General features: G+C 35.3%; 1 protein-coding gene across 1 annotated transcript; it reads right to left on the bottom strand.

Moving 5' to 3' along the window:
• Positions 1 to 2,989: 2,989 nt before the first annotated feature.
• LOC119637912 lies at positions 2,990 to 17,752 on the bottom strand. Its single transcript, XM_038034355.1, has 4 exons — positions 17,643 to 17,752; positions 13,801 to 13,910; positions 5,766 to 6,410; positions 2,990 to 5,675 (listed from the first exon to the last, which is right to left on the bottom strand). The coding sequence occupies exons 1-4, from the start codon at positions 17,750 to 17,752 to the stop codon at positions 3,313 to 3,315; spliced, it is 3,228 nt and encodes a 1,075-aa protein (XP_037890283.1). The 3' UTR covers positions 2,990 to 3,312.
• Positions 17,753 to 23,562: the final 5,810 nt, after the last annotated feature.

The following is a 23,562-nucleotide window of genomic DNA, read 5'->3' as shown; positions in this document are numbered from 1 at the left end:
AATTTTCTTGATGCGCTGTTCTTTCGGGGGATCCACGTGGGTGCGGAGCGCGTTGTCTCTTCTTTTCTTTGGAGCTTGTTTGATGGAAGCGTCGTGTTTGGTTTCAACCGCGGAGTTTGAGGCTGCACCTCTCACTTCAGTGCTGCCATGAGCCGGGTTGGGCTAGTTTTATCATGACTCTCTGGGTTGTTGTGCTGCGTTACCAAATTGCATTGCCCTTTCTTCGATAACTAATGTCGCCTGTGCTTTGGTCAAGAAATCCATGCCTAGAGCGAGATTATCGACAACGTCGTCTAGGACTATCAACGGTAACTGAAAGTGAGTTTCCCCTATGCTGACCGTGGTCATGACTTCTCGATGACTGTACCGTAATGTCCCGTCGGCCGTAAGGATTGTCGTGCATATGTTGTGTGCCTTTGGTACGAACGGTATAGCATCTTGTAGGCTAGACTTGGTTATAGTTCTAGTTGCTCCAGTATCAATCGCACCTTTGACCAACAGTCCACCTATGGTTACGTTCGCTACTACAGATGACCTTTTAACGCGCAGCTCCGGGGATTCGGGACGCTCAGGCGTACGCTCGTTGGTGTCCGGGTTATCATCCATGGTCATACCTCTGAATTGAGGTGTGCTGCTCCGGCAGTTACGACACAATTGAAAGGCAGAGCGTGGTGCGACACGTTCTTTTATAGTCGTGATCACCGTTACATGCATGTTCTAGTCTATACTCACTTACATGTGTATGTGATGATATTCTTATCCATCTAATCTGGCGTATGCTATTTTAGGTTTGATCGAGAAGGTTTGCCTGCATCTATGTTACAATGTTATTCTTACATATCTATCTTTACGTGTGCTAACTTAGGTTTGATCGAACCTGTTCTTACGTATGTCTTAGCATTAATACTACCTTACGTAACAGCTCGTATGATCTTGTTGTGAGTGCCGACTCAGGCACTAAATCGTATGTTTTGCTACCCGTTAGCCTGCATGTCTTCATGTGCTATGCATCATAGCTATCTTGTTGGTTTTCTTTCCTGTCGCTATTCTTTTTTTTTTTTGTTTTATTAATATTGCTAATTTCAATTGTAAAATGCTAACCGTTAGGTATGTGTTCACAATATGCCTTCTTCAGCAAAACAATTACATTTCTACATGTTCTACTATATTTACGCGTTTTATGCAGTTATCACTAGGTATCATTTCATACATTCGTATACATTTCTTTAGTTGGTTATACATTTGACGTTTTCTATCGTTTTTCCAGAGTTTGTACCTTTGTGCAAATTTTGTGAGTTTCTGTTTTGTGTATTTGTGCGGGAGAACAATGATCGCGTCCAGTAAAATGACGTGTGAACGGACAAACCAGACTAACTGCGTGGGGTCTACGGATAGACATTTGTGCGGAAGGAAGCAAAACGCTTCCTTACAGGTATGAATACTAATTTTTGTTGAGTCTATTTTATGGTAACGCCAATGGGTACAAAATATTTCGTCACTACCGAATATAATATTTTTACTTTTTTTTTTAAAGTCGTTTCAGGTTTTTTTTGTTCCCAGTGATAAATAGGACCTTGGCAGAAAATTTTTAAACTCTTTTCGGGAAGTACTGTTCGTATTTCAATTTCTGCTTTGTGATCAAGAGAATTCTTCAAAAGGTTTGAACAATGATCAGAGGGATGGATAAAGTCCGGTGTGTAAAATATATATATTTTATAAGCTTTGGGATGAATACTTTTGATAATCTCTAGGTTTCCAAAAAGCTAAGAAACTGAGCAATGTTTGAAAGAATTGAACGTCAAACATAATCGCTCACCATGTCCGTACTTAATACTGTTTCAAAATAATTCTAAATGTGCTTTAAGCTTTAAAGCTGCGCATCCTTCAACTTTTTTATTACCATTTCTGTGCCGTGCCGCCTTTACTGTTTATATAGACACTAAGGCGATAATCTTAAAAAGGATTAAGTATCCTTAGATATTTATCTGAAAGAAAAAAAAAGTTGAAAAGATACTTTATATTTGACTTTTTATAGGCAAAAGAAAATATCTTTGTTTTTAAGTATTCGTCGAAAATTTTTATTATATTTTATGAAATTTTATTTTGTTAAAGATTTGTTTCTAAGACTAAACGATTAGAATATTTATAATCAACATAAATACACGCTTATCGGTAATATCTAGATTTTAATCAAAATTTAATTGCTTTGATTCTTATCGAGTTTTTATTATTCATCGTTTTTGTATGTTAATGTACAATAAAACGTTTATTAATTAACAGTTGAAATAAGATTTAAAAAGAGTCGCTTCATTATCTATTATACTTTCGCATAATAACAAAAAAGAAAAAACTAAAAAAATTATATTCGGTTGTGGCCGAATCTTTTATACGCATCCGTTATCCAAAAAAAGATAAAAATATAAAACATCAACATTTTCCTGCTCTATATGAAGTGCGCGCGTCTGATTTTTTCTATATTCAAAATAAAAGTTGTCGAATAGATGTATGGGCGTTAGAGGCGTGTTTTTTTAAAGTTGAGGTATTCATTTTCATTAACGGAAGAATGTTTACCGCAAATACTACACAGCTGCGCAGACAGGCAGATGGACAGACGGAGATATTTAAGTGCTGCGAAACTGGTCAAGAATTTATATACTTTATGGGACTTTTGACGTTTGTTTCTGCGCCTTATAAAGGTATCGAAAAAAAATTAAATTTTAATACACTAAGCCTACACTGGGCAGATACGGTTAATTTTTTCCATTTTTGTATACAAATGCAACAGTGTTGCCCATACAATATGCGTTCAAACTTTTGTACATTTATTTGGTATAGTTTATGAATAATGAGCAAGAAACTAATTTTTGATACCCTTTGAAAAACCAAGATGTTCTCAGATCTTAGAATATATGTATTTTATGGGGTCTTTGATGCTACCTTCTGGGCGTTGCAAACGTTTTGACAAAATGAATATACCCCTTATCTTTCGGTAATGGATATAAAAAAACATTGATCTTCTTTCTCTTCTTTTTTTTACGCGGTTGATTCTAATTTTAAATAAGTTGTCATAAAATACATGAGAGACATAAAGCGCTTAAAACACAGTTTGTAAAATGTTTGGTACTTATAAAAAAGCAAAAAATCTATTTTCTTAAAGTTTTTTAAGCTCATGTTCTTGTCTATGCTAAGTTCTATAAAATGTTTTTCCTCTTTGCTAACGACTTTCGCCCTTCCGTTTATATTTTGTTTCATACATAACAATTAACTCACTTCGTATTTAATTTTTGCTTGCTTTTTCTTTTATGCTTGTACTTACAAATAACCATGACCGGCCACTTCGGCCGGTATATAACCCTGACGGCCGTCACGCGTTCTCACATAAAACCACTGGCGATGATCTTTGGTCTCGCGACACTCGCACAATGTAACAATATCACCTTTTTGTAAGCTTAGACCGTCAGCTGTAGTGTAGCTAGTGGTGATGGCCACCAATGTTTGACGTTGACCGCAATGTGCTGTTGAACGTCGCAATGCGTTCAGTATAGTGCGATGGTAATACTGATGACTATTGGCATTCACATGATTAAACTGCGATTGTTCATGATGATGTTGTTGTTGCTGGTTCATTTGAGTCAGACTATGAGCTGTATGATGATGCTGATTATTATGAGATGTGATAGTAATTTTAGAGCTAGGTTGTGAGTTAAGATTACATGCATCTTGTTGTAGTTGTTGGTGTTGTTTTTGTATTATTGTTACCGCCATCGATTTTGTCGTTGTAATCGCTGTCGTCGTTGCTACTGCTGCAGTTGTCGTGGTTGTGGTTCCTGTTGTTGTGACTGTTACTAAATTCATATCTTTGGGGTGCAAGTGTTGACCATTATGTCCGTTGGTTATAAAAGTTCGGCTAATATATGTTTTCGGGGTGATTTGATGAACATGCTTTTGAACAGGTTTATGTGCTTGTCGTTGATGTTGTTGTTGCAGTGTTATATATTCATCATTAATTGGATTTGGTTTATTATAAATTTGTGCGGTTTTTAATACTTTCAATTGCGCGTATGCTGGCCTTTCATTTAGCTTGGGTTGCGATGCCGCTTTCAAATACAATTTATCGACCTGATGTTCACCATCACACACTGGGTTATCGTTGGGTCTATCAACGTGATTCATTTTCACTGATATCACAACGCTTTTGTTATCCATCGACAAAGCTCTCAAGTGTGGCGTACGAGCACCTTCACTACGTGCACTACCGCCACCGCCGCCAAGTAAATGCAATTCTTTTTCCGAATCTGTCATATTGCCACACGGTTTTGGGAATATATCACCGTTAGATTCCCAGCATGGTGTTGGTTTAGCACTGCCAACTCCTTCTCCTCTAGCCTCAGGTGGTAAAATTCCCAAAGGTAAGCAACAGTTGCAGCTAACGTAACCCTCTTCGGCATGAGGCGTTTGAACGTACAACCAATTTTGATTTTTGAACACAGCATTTACTACCATTCCCAGAGGCAAAGATAATTCGGTTTGATAGCCTCCTGGTCTGGTTTGGTAAAGCGTACATGAGGTAGACAGTACCATGGGAATATTCGCTGGCGTAGATAATGAACATCTTGTGAGAAATTCATCAACATTTCGAATATCGTAACCGAATTTTTGACAACGATTACGTTCTCTTCGTTTACGATGACGATGTCTACGCGGATTACCTTCAGAAGCTGCTAGTAAGCTGGGTTCTGAGTACGAGTTGGCTTTAAGAGACGATCTCGGCTCTCTTCTCAACAAAAATCCACCATTCGTGGTTGTGATTGATTTGGTGATACTTTTCGCCATATGCTTCGGTGTTGCGGTCTCTGATCTAAAATTTGCCATTTTGCTCGCCAATTTTTTGCGTATTTCATTACGTTTCTTTGTCAAAGCCAAGGCATCCGGCGAACCGCCAAATTTATCAGGGGCATGTTGGGGCGTACACACAAATAATAAATCTTTGGACGGTGGTTTGGTATGCACTTCCTCTTTATGATATTCTAAAAGATTTTGATTACTGAAAAATTTCTGCGAACTCAAATTAATGCCTGCATGGGTCGTGGGAGTCGTAGCATAACCGCTGAGAACCTCGTTATTCGAAGGCAATTGCTTTAAACGATAGCGTTTCTTGTGACATGTCAAGTCAGCCCATTGCGCAGCATTTGTACTGTTGACTGATTTAGACTTCGTTTGCAATTGATTATTATTTTGCGGTTTATTGCTTTCAATCATATTATCATTTATACCTTCTTTAGTCTGTTCATCTATTTGGTCTTGTGTCTGGTGTTGTTTTTGCGGTTGTTGATCTCGTAAAACCCAAGTTAACGATATGCGTGGCCTCCTCAGACTTAAATTCTGACCCATTTCCCCAGAGTTTTGTGATAATCTTTGGTTTGGTATTCCTTGTGTTCTATTGCTATTTAAATAATTCCCCTCCAACAATACTGGAGAACTATGGGCCTCTCGTGGACCTCCTCGCCGCCTAGCTGTATTAACCCCAACAATTTCCGCATAATTGGACGTTTCGTTTAATATTTCATGCAATGGGGACGGTGTGACTGTAAAATTATCAACTGTGGAATCACTGCTTGATTGTAGGGTTGTTAATAATAGAGAACAAGCGTTTAGCAAGTCAGGGCCATACGCATCTGAAGCCCGAAAATTAAATTTAAGGAAAGAAAACTCTGTAATTTTTTCCAACTCTTTTCGAACAGATTTTATAAAGTTTATTCATTTACCTTTTAAGCCAGATAAACGCTGTCGATGGGGATGTCTTCGTTGCTCCCTGTGATGACGCGAATTAATTTCACTGTCACTTTCGCTGCTACTACTGGTAGAATTTTCGGTGTCCGTTGCTGTGTGCCGATTGATAAAGGATGAATGTTGCCGTTGTAGTTGTTGTTGCTGGTGTAGTAATTGCACTCTACGATGACGTAATTTTCTTCGCCTTTGTTGCTGTTGTTGTGACACTGTTGCCACATTTCGCCATACTGACGTTCCATCAGCCACATCTACTTGCCTTTGCCCGTGAAACTCAAAATTTGTAATATCCGCCGTTTCTTCAAAATCAACGTGTTCGTACTCGTGCTCTTGTTGTCTTCGGCTCTCTTCCTGATTAAGCCCAACAAGCACTTCCGGTACTTGGTGTTGGTTTAATGGTGACGGTTGTTGTTCATTGCTTACGAGTCTTGGTGTATAGGAGGGAGGAGGTGTAGCTGGATATGAACGATAAGTTGGTGGTGGGGTTCGACACAAAAGCCGATTCGTAAATAAATGGTCGTCTTCAATGTTGAAACAATTTAATGTTGCAAATCTACTATGCTGTGTACTTGATGACGTTACTTCAGTTAAGGACGACGCGCCATTATTGTTACGATTGCGTTCTGCAAAAAAATAAACAATAATAGAATATCATTTTTCCCCTTTTTTGTTAAAATGGAAAAAAGGGTTTTAGTTATGTATTGTATACATAATTATTTAATGTTTGTTTGTATGTGCAATTTGCATTAGCATTGAAAAAATACGTTCAGCACAGAAGAGAAAGTACGACAATTAAATCATAAGCCTCAAGTACTTCAAAGTGCACATTGATTTAGGATAAGAGCAAAAGTATTGTCTGTCTTTCCAAACATGCTGAAGGATTATTTTTCTTTATATTTCAGTTTCATTTATTCATTTTCTTTTTCCTTATTGATTTTTGCTAAAGAATTTCAAATGTTGACAGGCTTTAGGGGAAATAAAATAGAACATAAACGTGGAAGGTGTATTGAAAGATGGTGAAGATAACATTTTAATTAACAGGATTGAATGAAATGTTTAAAAAGGCAATGAAAAGGTCCCGCTTTAAATACCATTTTTGTTTACACTTTATGGTGAATCTTGACAACTTCTGTAGATGCAGTCATTTCGTTCTACCAACTTTATGTTATATTCGCCCATTATTACACTGGACTTTTACTATTTTCAGTAAATCTAATCCAATACCGGTTATTAAGTGTAGGTTAAAGTCTTGTGCACGAACCATGTCTGCTTATACCCCACACCACTTGTAATACAAATGTGTATTTAGTTTGTATGAACGTATGCAAGCCTCAGGAATATAGACGTAACGTTTATTATGCCAATCGATTTAGAAAATCATTTAAGTTTGTGTGTCTCTCTATGGAAGTTATTTTCTTGTGCTCAACCTAAAGCCGCAATTTTTGAGATTTTTGATGAAATTTGATAAACTCCCATCTTTTGACGTACGGTCAAACGCCATTGAAAATGCTTCGCTTGAAATCACCTTTTTGACCACTTCCCCCCATATATTATTATTATTATTATAATTTTAGACTAATGAAATAAATTCTTAGACTAAAAAAAAGACATTGAGCACTAGCAACACAGGCTATCGGCTCTAATTTAAATAAATGGATATTAGATAATAAGCTTAGTAGTATTAATAAAGTAATGTATAGAATTGATATTCGGTTCTGAAGCTGATTTTAGAATGTCCAAAGGGTTAGTCGTTTCAAATGCAATACTTCTAGCTAAGAAAAACTTACGGCAGTCGCAGAGAATGTGCTTTATAGTGAGAGTTTGTCCACAAGTGCAGACTGGGGAGGAAGACTTCTTCAAGATCCATTGGTGAGTTGCAATTGTACGACCAAGGCGAATTCTCGAAAATGTTTAGATCTTGGTTTTCTCAACAGTTGTTGGATATAAAGGTGGAGTTAATTGAGGGTTAATAGAAGAGTAGTGTTGAAGATGGTATTGTAAATTTCCTTCTGCAATTTTCTCTTAAACTTTTCTTCCAATGTATCTTTGAAGATCCAACTTTCCATGACATCATCCATAATTAGAGCAGCAGAAGCAGTATCTTTTGCCGCTCGATCAGCCTGCTCATTTCCCAATAAACCGATGTGACTTGGTACCCATAACAATTTAATTTTTCCTTCGGTGTTGTAATTATATTCCTTAATTTGTTGATGGTGCTCCATCTCGAAGTCGAAGGATTCCGAATAGTTTGTAATAAAGACAAATTGTCGGTAACAATAACGGTTTTAAGTTTATTTTTGTGCGCAAGGTTCGCAGTGTGAAGGATAGCTCTGGCTTCGGTTGTGAAAGTTGAAGTACTTTCGTGAAATATGTGGTTGAGAACAACCCGTCCTGTAGCATCTACCACGGCACAACCAGGAGGTAGACCAGAAGATTTTGAGTCGTCTGTTTATAAAAGATTTCAACCAGTACTCTCCAATACTTGGGCTTTTTCAGCTATTAGATTCCTGAAGATGTAATTTGGAGTATCTTCTTTTTTATGCACAGACAGTGAGATGTCAAAAGAGCAGTCTTTCAAAATCCATGGAGGTTTAATACCAAAAGAGCGGAATATTTTTAAGGGAATATTCAATTCCTTTGCGACGAACAAACAATAGTCAATTGCAGATGGTGACTTTGGAATTTTCTTCGCAATAATAATCTTTTTCATGTCATCACCGAGAATAGATTTGTTTGAATTAAGAAGCTTGGGGACTATTTTAGCTTTTAACTCATAAAGTCTATATTCTAAAGTTGGGAGACCAGTTTCAATTATAATATTATTTATGGGCGTCGTCCGAAACGCGTAACAACTTGCTCTGACGGCTTGGTGATAGACCGGGTTAAGAATGTTGGTATTATATTTGCAGCTATTGCCATAAATTATCAAAGCATAGTCAATCTTGCTTAACACAAGAATTTTGGTAAGATAAGCAATAGTGTTAATATGCGCATGGCTTCTCCAAGCAACGTACTGTATGAAATTCACCCTTGTTAAAATAGAATTTTTTAACCGAAGACAGTGTGCTTTCCAATGATATTTGTTGGAAAAAGTGAGCCCGAGAATATGCAGCGTCTGCACGTTTAGTACTGGTAAGCCATTAATATGCATCAGTGAATTTCCTGCATCGCATATCGACAAATGTGCATTTTTTTAGATTTTCGTATAGAAATTTTAGCCCCCGGCGAGTTTGCCCAAGCGGAGATCTCTCGTCCAATAGATTCGAGGACGCTGATTGCCTTCGTGCTACCGTTTTCTTTTGTAAAAATGTATACATCGTCCCCGTAGAGACAATGTTCCAATCTGGGTACACGGCAAAGAATTTTACTAATTTCGTTAGAGGCGATCTGGAAAAGCGTGACAGAAAGAGGAGATCCTTGCGGAATGCCATTCATTAGCGGAAAGGAATCAGAGACATGATTGTTGATTCTAATTTTAAACCGCCGATGCGACATGAATGATTTGATGTAGTTGAAAAATTTGGGTCCAACATTCCATGATTTCAAGAGTCTCAAAATAACATGAAGACCAACTCTGTCAAATGCCTTTTCGAAATCAATTGAGAGAATTGTTACGTGATTTCGTTCGAAAATTGCTTTGCTTGTAAAGTAATCAATGTGTAACAGAGCGTCGATGCACCCTCTACCCCGCTTGAAACCAACTTGTTGCTTTATTATCAGGTTCATGGACTCAAGAAACCAAGATAATTGAGATGTCATAATCTTTTCCAACACCTTTGAGAGGCAAGATAAAAGAGAGATTGGGCGATAATCCGATTCGATGGAGACATGTTTAGACTTTAGAATTGGAGCAACTGCTGCCAGTTTCCACATGTAGGGTATATGGCTAGTCAAAAATACCGTATTATATAGGTCCAGGAATTTCTTTTTATTTGAATTAGACAACGCACTGATCATTTGGTATGAGATGCGGTCTAGACCAGGTGTCCTCCCCTTCGAGTTGGAGAGACAACTTTCAATTTCTAAGGTAGACATGCAATTTACCAAGAAGGTGGCACATCTGTCAATACAATTTGAAAGAGTAATTGGAGTCCTTTTATTTTCGATGAAAGCACTGGAAAAGTTGCTGTCAGAGGAGTACTCGCACCACATTTGTCCAAAGTAATTATAAATATCATGTGCGTCAGTTAAAGTTCCATTGGGAGTGCAGATGGCAGAAATTTCGTTCAGGTTTGAAGACCCATTGTATCCGCTGATTTTGTTCCAAACAACTTTCATTGATATATTTCTGTGAATTCTTTTCGAAAAAAGTTCGAAACTAAATGCCTTTGATCTTTGTAATTCCTTCCTGAATAGAGCATTGGCCTTTTTGTATAATAGCAAATGATCATGATTCATTTTATTTTCCGTTAAATGACTTTGAATTCAAAAATGACTCCACCTGTTTGGAGTAATTGATCCAATCCGCTTTATCTAGGAGAAATTTGGCCTGTTTTGCTGGAGTAACAGAGGACATTGAAAGTTTAAGATCGATTGGAAAGTGATCACTATTATGTAGATCATCAGAAATAGACCAGGAAACCAAAGGAAGAAGTGAGGGAGAGCAACAAGTTAAATGAATATGTGAAAATGTATGATGAGTGGAAAAGTGCGTATCTGCGGTAAGCAGTTTTTTCAAAACCACAGAAAACACACGAGTTAAACACACAAAAACACCGAAAACAATTAAAAAATCGCAGACGAAAAACAAAACACGCACTACTCAGAACACAAGTCGATGTCAAATGTCCCCCCATATAACGTTAGATGAATACCTGTAAAGTGGCATAACATATTTAAAGGCGAGCCGTGGCCCAGTACATTGCTTTTACTTGTTGTAGTGTATTTATATGAAAAATAAACAATTAAGAATAGTACATTCAGCCGTGGCGAAATCTTCTATACCCATCAATGGCATGGGCGGTTTTCCATTTTTGCACAAGTGCTTTAGGATCACCCGTGCAATCTACGTGGAAATTTGTGTCGCCATATCTGTGGCAGTTTAACAATTAGGCGTAAAAAGTCATGTCTTTTGCTATTCTCAGTTTATGTTGTATTGTGGGCGCGTTATTTGGTCGATTTGGCGAATTTTCAAGCTAACCTCTCTGCAAAAACTGTCAAGGTTCTTGCCAAATTTTTAAGTCGATATCTTAACTTGTGCTATCCGGAGAACTTTTAGCATAGATAGATATATAAATAGATAACCGGAACGACAGAGACGCCTACATGGACTCAGAATTTAATACCGACTAAGTTTTTATATATACTTTGTAGGATCTGTTAAGGCTTCGTCTCAACATATACTCAATGTTCGGTGGTACGTATAAAAAAAGAAAATAATTATTGTTATGGGGATGTTTACGTATGAAAATAAAGTCCGTCTTTCTATCTGTCTGCCTGTCGGTTTGCATTATTTGTGGTTATCAATCTCCTGGTTGCAAAAACGCATCAACCGGCTTAAATTTGTTAAAAAGATTGGAACTTCTTCCATATTAACATTGAAGTTGAGCCAAATCGGAGTCAACAAACATGACCGCAGCGCAACATAATCTGAGATCATTTCTGTCTTCATAAATAAGAAAAAATATGTTTTTTTGCTTGCTACTTATAACCACAACAGGTACGTTTGCATTTATATTCTATGGGTGGTCCTGCAACATTTGCACAAAGATCAACGGAATTGACCACGCCTATCCAGTGCTATAGAATATTGAAAATTCACTATTTTATCAAAACGTGGAAGAGATTTAATCAAAAATTTGCATCTTGGAGACTTACCAAAAATTCAGTTTTCAATTTTTCTTTTTTTAAATCTTATCGTTAAAGCAACCTCAAGAATACTGTTCTCTAAGGCATCTAAGAAAAACGATCTTCAAGGCCTTAGTTCTCAAAATTAATAAAAGACGTAACCGGTTAAGAGGTAGCTTGACGGTGAGTATTTCTATGTTCATCACATAGATTACAAGATATTGTTCAATTTTTTTTATTTCGATCGTTAGTGTTGAAGTTTGAACTGAAAATGTTTATCTTTTATTACTAAAATTATATTTTAAAGTCGAATGGGTTTACCTAACAACAATAACAACAACAATACCTTCATTGCAGTCATCTTAAATTGCTCAATTGATTTTTGAAAATTTGAATTTTTTGAATGGTAAAATTGAAGAAATGAGAAAATTTGCGAACCTATTGGAAACTTAAAGCTCAAGGTGAAGGCCCGTGATTTTGTTCAATAAACGAAATGCAACAGAAGATGAACCATACAGAACAGTACCGTAGCAACAAAAATTATTCACTAAAGATAATGTAAACTGAGTGCGTACGCGTTTAGTGCTTCCTGCGATCGTAAGCCCTCACTTATTCAGTTGTCTAGAACACATTTACTCGGAATGTTTGAACATTGCTGTTTTTTTTGTTGTTGCTGCAGCTTTTGTTACTTAGCCAAATAAAATGACTAAAACGTGACGATATTTTAAAAATTGTTAAGATATATTGTAAAAGAGAATCCTATCGCTCGGTTGCAGCTGCAAATTTTATGAAGTTCGTTGTTTGCAACAAAACCATCATTTACATTACATTCAGCCAGGTCATGGTGAATGAGATGATCCTCGGTGTAGATGCATGAAACATAAGTCTCATCATTGGAATCATACCGAGCGATCGAATGCAATTATACAGCATCATTGTTGCAATAAGAGTTCACACATACACACACACACGCGCGCGCGCACGCAGGCGAGGTACATACATGCATACAAATAAGCACTCATATCCATAAATATACATGTAAAAACTTAATATTTAGCCATTATATCAGCCTAATGAGAATAATTGGGAAAAGGTGCAAAGTTTTGCATCGAGTAAAACGGTCTTATAAGAAATTTGCTCAATTACCCGGTCAAATTAAAAACACTTCTGCAAATTAGGTCAATAAATACGTCATAGCAGAACAACTCAAAATTCTTTAATATTCGGGTTCGTGACACAATACGTTGTAATTAAAAAGTTCATGTAGCAATAATTAGCGAAACACACTATATATATGTACTTTGCAGATATACAAAAACACAATTTGCTGCGTACACCTATAGGAGCAAAGTGTCAATTACCCAAAGCTTTCTTAATTGTCGGTTGCTACGTACGCTTCCAGAGTTATGCCAATAATTTAAAGGGAATGGTAAGCATTTAAATGCGCTTATTTCTTTAGAAGAGCACAAATAATGACCATCAGATTGATATAAAAACGTGTTGGGAACATTAACTTGTTGACTAAACCATTACTTAACTGACGAACCGAACTAAACTGAATTGAGCAGATTGACTAAGTGATTGGTTACATGATTATATTGGTATTTTTATGATGATCTGTCTTGATGATGACGATCACAATATCGTTTAACGTATTCTCCAATTGGACTTGTCTACTGAATGGATCTTTAAAAAACGAGATAAAACTTTGACTTGCGGATATATGGATACATTTTATATGTAACAACTAAGAACACTGATGTAGACACCCTTTGGGAAATGTCAACAGTCTTTTTTTTATATATATAACACCAATAATAAAAACAACAGCAATAACAAGAAAAAATAACACGTAAGGCTTATCAAGAAAATTTTCTACATTCTTACCATGAGGCACATTAACTTAGATGAAGCCCATGATTTTATGTAACGTCCCATGTTTGAGGCAATAAAATGCTTTACACTAACAAAACCGGTCAAATATACACTATGCATGATTTTCTATTCAAACACACAAACATCCCTTCGCTGCCATATACACGATGGCATTTTTTTTTTTTTTTTGTGCCTTGAGCCAATAATGATTTTGTGGCATTTTAATCGAATTTTCATGATCTTTTCAAACGTTTTAATGCATACGCGAAACTATATGCATGCAGAGATACACATATAGTAAACCCAAAAAAATAAATAAACTAATAAAATACAAAAAAAAAAACAACCAACGTAAATATTTGTAGTTCGTAATCGCATCCACATTGTCATTTCCACCATCATGATCATTATCCGTAGCGTTGCCATGATTATCATCACCGTCATCTTCGTCGTCATCATAACTAAATTGGATAGATAGAAAATCTGTTGGACTGTTTGCTCTTTTTTCCTTATATATATCTTGTTTTGAAACATGGAAAGTGATTTACTGTTATGGTCTTCAATTAGATATTAACAAATGCGTACATACGCTCATGCACACGCGGATACATGCATATAGATTCTTTTTCTGTAATACCTATGTAAGTATGTAGCTGCATACGTGCATGTGTACATACGTAGCCATGTCATCAGCATGCATTGTCCATAATTTGCCAAAGTTTAATTTTGCCACAATCTAGTTTCCATATGGTTATGGAATAATATATTGTTAACGTGTCATATAACCAGTATACGACACAGCGCGATATATTTACTTACATGCATACATACCGTCGCTATACTCTCTGCTATATATACATAAACAAACTTAAACTTGTTTGTGCATGCAGTTCATTACATGAAACACATGAGAAATGATTATGTTGGCACGCGATATATATTAGTACATAATAAATTTACTATTACAGTCAGTTTTGATTAAATTATTACAATCATAATTTATTGTTTTCGATTATGAAATGAAATGATAACAAATAAAATGTAATATTCAAAACCAAAAATTTTAGAATTGAAAGTAATGGAAAAAATTCCATTTAACGTGAAAGTGCACTTCACTCTTTAGACGGCCTGTCGATGATGAATTAATTAACTGTTATAGCAGAATTTGTCCTGAATTGCGAGGTAAAGTAGATGTTTTAAATTTTTATTGTAATAATGTTTAGTAGTTAAGATCGCTGCGTTTATAAGTCTTAAATAAAGTTAATCATTGTCTAAGCATTGTTTGTGAACACACTTAAGCTCAGCGGTAATTTCACATTTTTTTTTTTATTATTTATTTAGACTACAGACTTAATAGCCCGATATTTGTTTTATATGACCTTTTCCCGTAAAAATATTTTTATTTTCGTAAAACTTACAATATTATATTAATGCACACATTAATGTGCTTGAGCGCCAAATGGGCATTATTGAGGGTATTTGGCAATAAAATATTTACTTCCGTAAAATTTATATCAACTTGGTTAACTCCACATATTTATTCAGTATATCTAAATCGCACGCGGAATCTATATTAGAAGCATTTCAATGTTTTGCAATAAGTACGGTTTTAGTCTTCTTTTAGAACTTGATATGTATGCTGAGTTTTTAAGGAATAATCGCAAACTACTATATTCTAAGCTACCTTTATGCTCAATTCTCTGTGTGTTATGTCGATTTTGTTCGAATTCAATTGTGTACGGTCCTATATTATGCAGAAATTTATTTGTGTATATCAACAGCTGCATTTTATATAGCCCATATACAAATAGAATCGTTTGAGCCACTTGTTTATGTAGCGGTACTGATGAAAACGCCATTGAAAGCCTAAATATGTTTTTTAGTGTCCTGTTTCGCACAGCTTGGAGAGGTTGCAAGTCATTATTTACGTTATGTGTATAAACAACATATAAATAATTTATTCTGCTTTGAATTAAAGACTGAAATATCAACAATTTCGCCCTCTTATTTAGTTTATGCTTAGTTTAAATAAGCAAAGTATTTTGCCAACACAGAATGTTCATAGTTCACTTTAACTACTTCATGAATCGCACTTGCATTTAGTTTAATAATCTAGTTAAGATTTCTCATCTTCTAAGACTTAAATCTGATGAATTCCGCTTCGTTTGGATTCAAAACCACTTTGTTAAGTCTTGCATTGTTTGCGATTAAGTCAGCGTCTCTATTAACCTACAACTCCAACTGATTATTTTGATTGTATGGATAGAGAACACATAAGTCGTCAGCGCACGTAAATATTTCGCTACGCAATCCAACATTATATATATCATTCAGGTAAATCAGGAATAATAGTGGATCCAGCATGCTTTCTTGCGATACTCCACACTGGACACTTTTCATGGTACTTTTGGTCGACTTTATTGAACGAATTCCTTTCTTTTACTAAGGTAGCACTTAAAAAAGGCAATCTCATTTTCACTTAGGCCATAAAAAGAAAGTTTTTCAATTAAGTCAAATGCCTTCGTAAAATCGTAAAATATGCCGCCTAGATCAGAGTAACCACTGTCCAAGCATTCATAGACAAGCTGACTAGTTTAACTACAGCTTTATCATAGCCTTTTTTACTATAAAACGTACGTAATATTTTGTCAAATATTTTATCAATTATGGACAAGTTAGATATTGGCCGGTAAGTTCCCACAGTACCTAAATGAGAACCGTTTGGTATCGATATAATTTCCTGCACCCTATGTATTTCGGGCAAAGTAAAGTTGTTTATAGCTCCACTAAAGATGTAGACTAAATGAGGAATCAGTTTAGGCGAAAAATTATCGATCCCCGCTGCCTTACAGGCATCTAGCTTCAAAATTACATCACCAACCGCTGCCAACTCTCGCCCGTACCGTCAACAAATTGACCCCGTAACTTTTGTACTGAGTTTATAAAACACTGGTTAAATTTTTTTGGTTTGTCCAGATCCTCAATTATATATTGGCCACTGTTATCTTTCTGTGTTATTTCAAATTTGGGACTTCTGTCCAGGGTCAAGTTTAGATATTTTCGGCATTTGTTAGGGTCATGCCGTGTTTTATAGGGATTGTGTATGTAATAATTGTTCATAGCTTCCTTAATAGCACTCTTAATGACTCGACTCTCTCGATCTTTTCAATCGAGTTTCTACATCTGCCCCGGCCCTTTTCCTTCTTAAGTTTAGAAGCCTATTTTTCAGTTTTATAAGGAATATGAGATTTGCATTTATTCAAAGTGCAATTTGGTTTTTTATAACTCTTTTCTTCTATATTTGAGTTGTCGCACACGAAAATGTATTTTTGATAGATACGATATTATTTCTGATGTATATCTCAAGAGACTCCCGAATAACGCAGCTAACGAGCGACTTGTGCAAGTGAACTTTTTTAATTTATTATAATCAAAGTGAATAAACATGTTTTCATGAGAATCTTTCATTTCATATTTATGGTCTATAATACAGTTCGGACTTTATTGTGCATATTACTGAAGACAAAATCTATAGAAGCACCACTTTTAGGCCGTGTTACAAACGAGTAGCAGCTCTTGAAATCGGAGGATTCCACAATTGCATCCAGTGATGTTGTGTGTCCAAGAGATTTATATTTAAGTCATTGTCAAATGTATATGGGAACTCATCAAAACGATGTAATTATTAAATTTCCTGCCAGTACACTTTTGAGATCTATAATAGGATATTACTTTTAAGAGTTTTCCAAAACACATGCAGCTATTAAATGTAACTAGTGCAGCTTCCCTAAGGTTAACATTTTCGTTAACCGAGAAGCTACTGGTTTCCTTAACATACACAGACATCTCACCGTACTCATCATCTCTACAGCAATATACACTTTTGCAACCAGGAACGCTGTACAGTTGCATCAGATTGTTCTGAAATCATGTTTCTGGTGTACAGAGGCAATGTAGGCAATTTTGCTGCTAAAGTTTTAAATCGGTTAAATATCGCGATTGATGAAATGCTTCTAATATTATACGTTAAGATACAAAATTCTTTTACAAGAGCTAATTTGTTTGAGTACATCTGAAATGAATCTAAAGATTTAAAATAATTATTTACAAAGTACTAGAAAATATGGATAGTTTAAACAAAATTATTACGATTAGATTGGTGAATTAACTGAAGGATTACCAGTTACCTCTACCTCAGTTTTTTCCAGGATTCCTCTACACCTATTCCCTGCCCTTGAAATATTTCTCTAGCCCTGATTGAGTCCAGTAAAAGCTTATCCACGTCACCAGCGTTTTTAATCATTTAGGCATGTGGTGTTGGGCTTTCGGGTTCGGTAATTTTAATAAAAATTCTTCCATTCCGAACCGTATTTGTCTTGGCGACAGTCTTCTTTCTAACGATATAAGCGCCTTCAAAATCATTGGCAGTCAAAGGGACATCTAGCTTCTCCATTAATTTCATCACAGCTTCAACTGCATTTCCACCAACCTCTGTTCCACTAATCGCGCAATGATTTCGTAACATATTAGGGTTTAAATATTTCACGGCCTTTTTTAACTCATCCACTTCTTTTTTTCAATAGTTTGTTTTCTTTTTCTACTGCTTCCATCTTTTATTGTTTTGTCTAAATTCTTTCATATTTCCATCAAATAAACGTCATCGATTTAGACATTATGTCCTACTGATTTAATTTATTTAGTTATGTTTTTATTGCTTTTAAATCACTTCTCACCTCTGCACATTTGGCAGAGAAATTTGTCATTATTGTTATTCAACAAACGATTGAATTGCCGTTTATTAAGTTTCGTAGACAGCACACGATATATTTCCAAACACTTGTGACACTGTATATTTTCATCTTCGCCTTCTTTCACTTGCATTGTGCATTTGCTGCAACTTATTTTCTTGCCCAAACTACGACGGCTCATTGCCGGCATACTCAGTATTTACTATTTCAACTTCTGGATCAAGTCGATTTGGATGGTGGTTACTATAACTAAGTCGTTTTGAGTTGCTAGCGGACATAAGGTTTTCACACCTAGGTCGATCGTATTGTTATTTAAGTGTAGTTTCTGCTAACTCCTTCTTCTCTTTATTGTTTTAGTTTTAAATCAAACCAAAATCCCATTCACTATCCGCGCCTCTGCAAGTAACCTTCTATCTACCGCTACAAAATACTTGTTGCTAAGCAATTGGCACAATGCTTGTAAGAATAGTCATTGTTTATTTTTTTGTATTGGTATTTGGTATTGTGTATCTTGTTTTTTGGTACACTTCTTGGAGCGCTAGCGCCTTTATTATCAGATCACATAAACGGATCACCAGCCACAGTAAAACAAGATGTTCTAAGGCACAATCTGCACTTTCAGTTCTAAATAATTTGCATCTTGAATTTGCTTCTTGTATGCAAAAAGTTTTGATGCAATAATTGAACAATTTTACAAAATTTGCAAAATTTTGGTGGAGAAAAAATAAGCACAGACACTTGCGAGTGGGCTTGCCAGATTTCAAACAGAACAATTATTTATGAACACAAAAGAGGAGACGTTGGTTCAGTTAATATATACTTTTTACAAATAGGAATTAATGCAATTTTAAGAAATTTGAGGTAATTGAAAGAAAAAAGAAAGTATAATTATAGTGAAGTAAAAAAGAGCAGAATTGAAAAAATATTATAATACTATGTATAAACCAAAATGCTTTTTATTAAAAGCTTTAATTTTTCTATGTAAAGCTAATCATGCGTACATAAATGCATAATAATAAGCGAAAAGAAGTTTTTTTTTTTTTTTTTTGTATAAAATTACAACGAAAACTGCTTCACTTTTGTTTGTTCCTAGTAGGTGCTGGCCTAAACAATTCCACTTATAGGCAACTTTTGCACGTAAGGTATGTCAGGTGTAAAAATAAGTCCTCATCACTTGTTCATGGGAAAAGGTCACTTTTTTCAGGAAAATGGCGCAAAATATTTTCCTCAGTCTTATCCAAAGTTAGCTACAAATTTTTATATCTTTTAGGGAGAATATGGGTATGAAGTCTGTACCAAAAGGAAGCCTATTCTTTTGAGGTTAATTACATAAGCAAACATATTACTGGCATTTATCACAAAGAATGAAAGCATCGCCTGCATAGACAATAAATCATCGATGTAGACAAGTTTTAATCAGAAGAAGAAATGTCTAGCGAATACAGTGGCGATTGCACTACGTTCCAGTTCAGTGCTGCGGTTTTGCAACTTGAATCCAAGCATTGTCCTACTGGGGATTGAAGTGATCAGCAGCCCGTTTGCGTTACGTGGTTGGTCCAATTGAATTAGATGTTATTGATAATGCTCACATGACATCTCCGCTATTGGAGTATAGCGATACCGATATTGTGTCGTGTCCATTTTCTCTCACTCGTCAAAATTCAGCAAAAGATTTCTGCATAATAAGCGAGAAAAGTAATGCCTTCTGTGTTTGCCTTTTTTTTTGGTAGTTGAAAGCACGTCTTATCCAAAACATCCTCAAACTTCATTGGGTTATATTTATACTAGTTCGTGAAGCTTAAAGATAGTGCTCTTGCATTGGTAAATCACCGTTTGGCAAATGTCTATAGTTAATTAAAATAACGTCATCTCGTAGAAAAATTTTCAACGGTTTATTTATACAAATCTCTGTCATACTGTTCGTTCTACCTTAACATACCTATCGAACATCAGTTTAATGAATCTAGTCTTGATCACCGCATGATTTCAAATCGTTCCACTTTCGTTTCCCTTCCTTTCGTCGTCAGGTTATTCTTCCGCTCGCTACTGTCAATTTGGAAGCGTTCGTCCAAAACATTGCTTTAAAAGGCTGTCTGTCGATTATTGCCATGTTGAAATAGCCAGAAAATGGTTTTAATCACAATTATGAATGGTAAAATATTAAAATTATTTTAAAACATGTAAGAAGACTATATTCAGCTGGAGCCGAATCTGGCATACAGATCATCGATAAAACTTTTAGCGTCCCATGATTTTATTTATGGTTATCAAAAAGCGAATCGCATAAAGTTTATCTTCCACCTTTTAATTCACTAAAAGGTCGGGACATCCACCATAATTAATTTAGACTTAACATACTTAGCATACATTTCTCATTTTACTCTCCGGTGTACACAATTAGTAGAGTTTTCCGCAAAGAAAATGTAGAAAATTTCAGCCTTCTTTCTTTATTAATTTGTGAGTAATAGGCAAAAACACACAATTTTTTGCTTAAAGAAACAGAGCGTCATTCTGTTTACGTTTTACTGCGGCCTTATGGTTTAAATAATTTCTCCCGTTAGCCAAAATCAAGATGGTTATAAAAGCTTCGATCCCGATTGAATTTAATTTTCTTACTTGTTTATTTTTGTTTTTTATACCTACCGCCGAAAGAGGGGATATACCCAATTTGTTATTAAGTTTGCAAACCCCAATAGGAAATTTCAGAGGCTCCACAAGTGTAATATACATTCTTGATCAGCGTGAAATTCTCCGTCGATTTAAGCATGTTCCTCTGTCCGTCTGTGTAATGTGCGTTGTAAACATTTTCTTGGCTGCAAAAATGAAGCCATCGACTTCAAATTTGACGGAAACATGTGAAGTTTTTGCATGCAGGTTGGTGTTGAAAATGGGTCAAATCGGTCGAAAGACACGCCAATCGCACCACGTAAAATGAGTACATCTTTGTTTTCCAAAGGAATGAAAAACTGGTTTTTTGCTCATTACTCATAACACATACATTATCTACTCATTATTAATAAATATATAAACATTTGAAAGCATATTCTATGGGCAACACTCTATCATTTATGCACAAAAATGGAAGAAGTTGAAAACGCCTACTCAGTGTAGGCGTATTGTATCAAAATTTAATTTTTTTCAATACTTATATAAAGCGTAGAAACAACCTTCGAAACCCCCTTACAAATTTCAATACACATTCGTTAAAAAAATGCCGAGGGATTATTTATAGAAAACTTTCACTTTACTTTATGTTTTTAAATAATACATCAAAAAAACTAATCTAGCCGAATCTAACTAATATTAACTTAAAAAAGTAAAAGCATTATAATAAGCCACCATTAAATAGCCGAATACAGCTCTATTCAGTTATTTCTATAAAGACTTTTCGGAATAAGTGGTCGAAAAGGTGGTCCGATTCAAACCATTCTCAATAGCGTCCATTCCTGCCGGCATACCGGATTTCATCACAATATCTCCGCATATTAATGAAAGGCAGTGACACAAGGCGGACAGACGGATAGAAAAGTGTAAATCAATGCAAGAGTGATTCTGAATCGAAAGGTGCGCCACAAACTGTATAGAATATAAAAGATTGACAATTTCCGAAAAAAAATTACGCTGGCGTAAAACATTAAATAGATGACCTTAGCGCCAGTGCCACTGAGGTCCGCAAAAGGGTTTCAAGCCTCCCTGTGGGTTGCTTAGATTAGTTATCATCGATAATTTTTCATACGTTGTTATATTATTTTCCCTTTAAAGGGCTGCAACCTTAGCAACCCTCTTACGGAACCGATTCCATGATCATTCCTCACTTTACAAATTGACCTTCTCCAAAAATGTTTTCTTTATAATTAGAAAAACAAAACTAAATACACTCTTCGATAACGATGTGCTGAGTGATATAAGTATAATTACTGCATTGTGCCGCCTAACTCTCTTTTTTCAAAGAAACAAGGTCGAACATTCAAGAAAACAACATTCTGATGTTACACAGACGGACTTTGGACTTTTTCTCTTTTCATAATTCTCTCTCGCAAAGAGAGAGAGAGAGAGAGAGAGGGAGAGTTATGAACAGAGGTTATCCTTAACAGTAGACTGTTATTATGATTATACATACTCTATTGGGATAGAGGAGTGGTCAAAGCAGACCGAGGGAACTTCTACACCTCAAATGTACGCGGACTTTACAAAGTTCAAATATGGATAACAGAATTTGTATAAATGTATTACTTTTTCGGAGAATATTTTTTATCTTTGCGCCCGTTAATATTTGAAACTGCTGGAAACTAGTTGTTACATTTCTAGTAGAATACATTTTTATCGAAAACTTATAATAGATAACGATTTGAATTTTGAGCATTTCGCGTAGCCTAGCAAAACAAATAAAAACCTAGAGATATCGATCTTTGATTTGAAAATTTATGACATTGATGATTGTCTAAAAATCTCAAGAGCTGGCTATTGATCTACTCAAACAAATCTCTGGATTTTTATACATACATTTAGTTAAGATGATGGTAAGGCGTTAAATAATGCAGTAAATGCTTCTTATTCGCGCTTCGCTTATTCGCGGTTTCACTATTTGCGGATGAAAAAAGTGCGACCAATTCCCATATTCGTGGCTATAAACTTCTTATTCGCGGTTTTTGAGAATGTAAACAAACATAATGAAAACAATCTTATTACTCAGTGAATAAAGTATTGTTGCGAAAATCCCACATCTAGTTCATTTCAGCTAAGTAATTTCCCCAAATAACAAATTGCCTAAAGAGGGAAAAACTAAGTGCACACTCCCATTCAATAAAATTGATTTTTTTATAAATTTGACATTTTTTATTTTGTCATCTAGGAACGTATCCCCTATAATCCCATATAAATTACCGTTCCGTATTCGCGGTTTCTGTATTGGCGGAATTTTTATGGAACGTATCCCCCGTGAATAAGGAGCTTTTACTGCATTTGAAATTTGATTTAAGAGAATATAATTTCTGAAATTTTCTTATGTTTTTATAAATAGTGTTGATGAAAAGAACAAAAAGGACTTTTAATTTAACAACAAATGCTTTAAATATTTCCAATTTAAAAGCAAAAAAGAAAGACTTGTGTAAATATATATATATATATAAGACCATACATATATTGACCTTACTTGCACACACACATAAATAACTTTTTTCACCTAAATTCACTTCAATTGTAGAAAAAAAAAACCACTCGCAAGTCAGTGCCACTTGCAGAGCAAAGCATTCTTGAGTAAGACGAACATTTTTACGTTTGCCTTAAGCCGAATCCTTAATTCTTCTCATCCTTAGATATTGTGAATTTTAATAATAAAACGACTGAAATGATTTACTCAGAATAT

Source organism: Glossina fuscipes, unplaced genomic scaffold (genome assembly GCF_014805625.2).
Source record: "Glossina fuscipes isolate IAEA_lab_2018 unplaced genomic scaffold, Yale_Gfus_2 61, whole genome shotgun sequence".
Lineage (NCBI taxonomy): Eukaryota > Metazoa > Arthropoda > Insecta > Diptera > Glossinidae > Glossina > Glossina fuscipes.
Note: the sequence above shows the minus strand (reverse complement) of the source record. Positions and strands in the feature narration are given on the sequence as shown.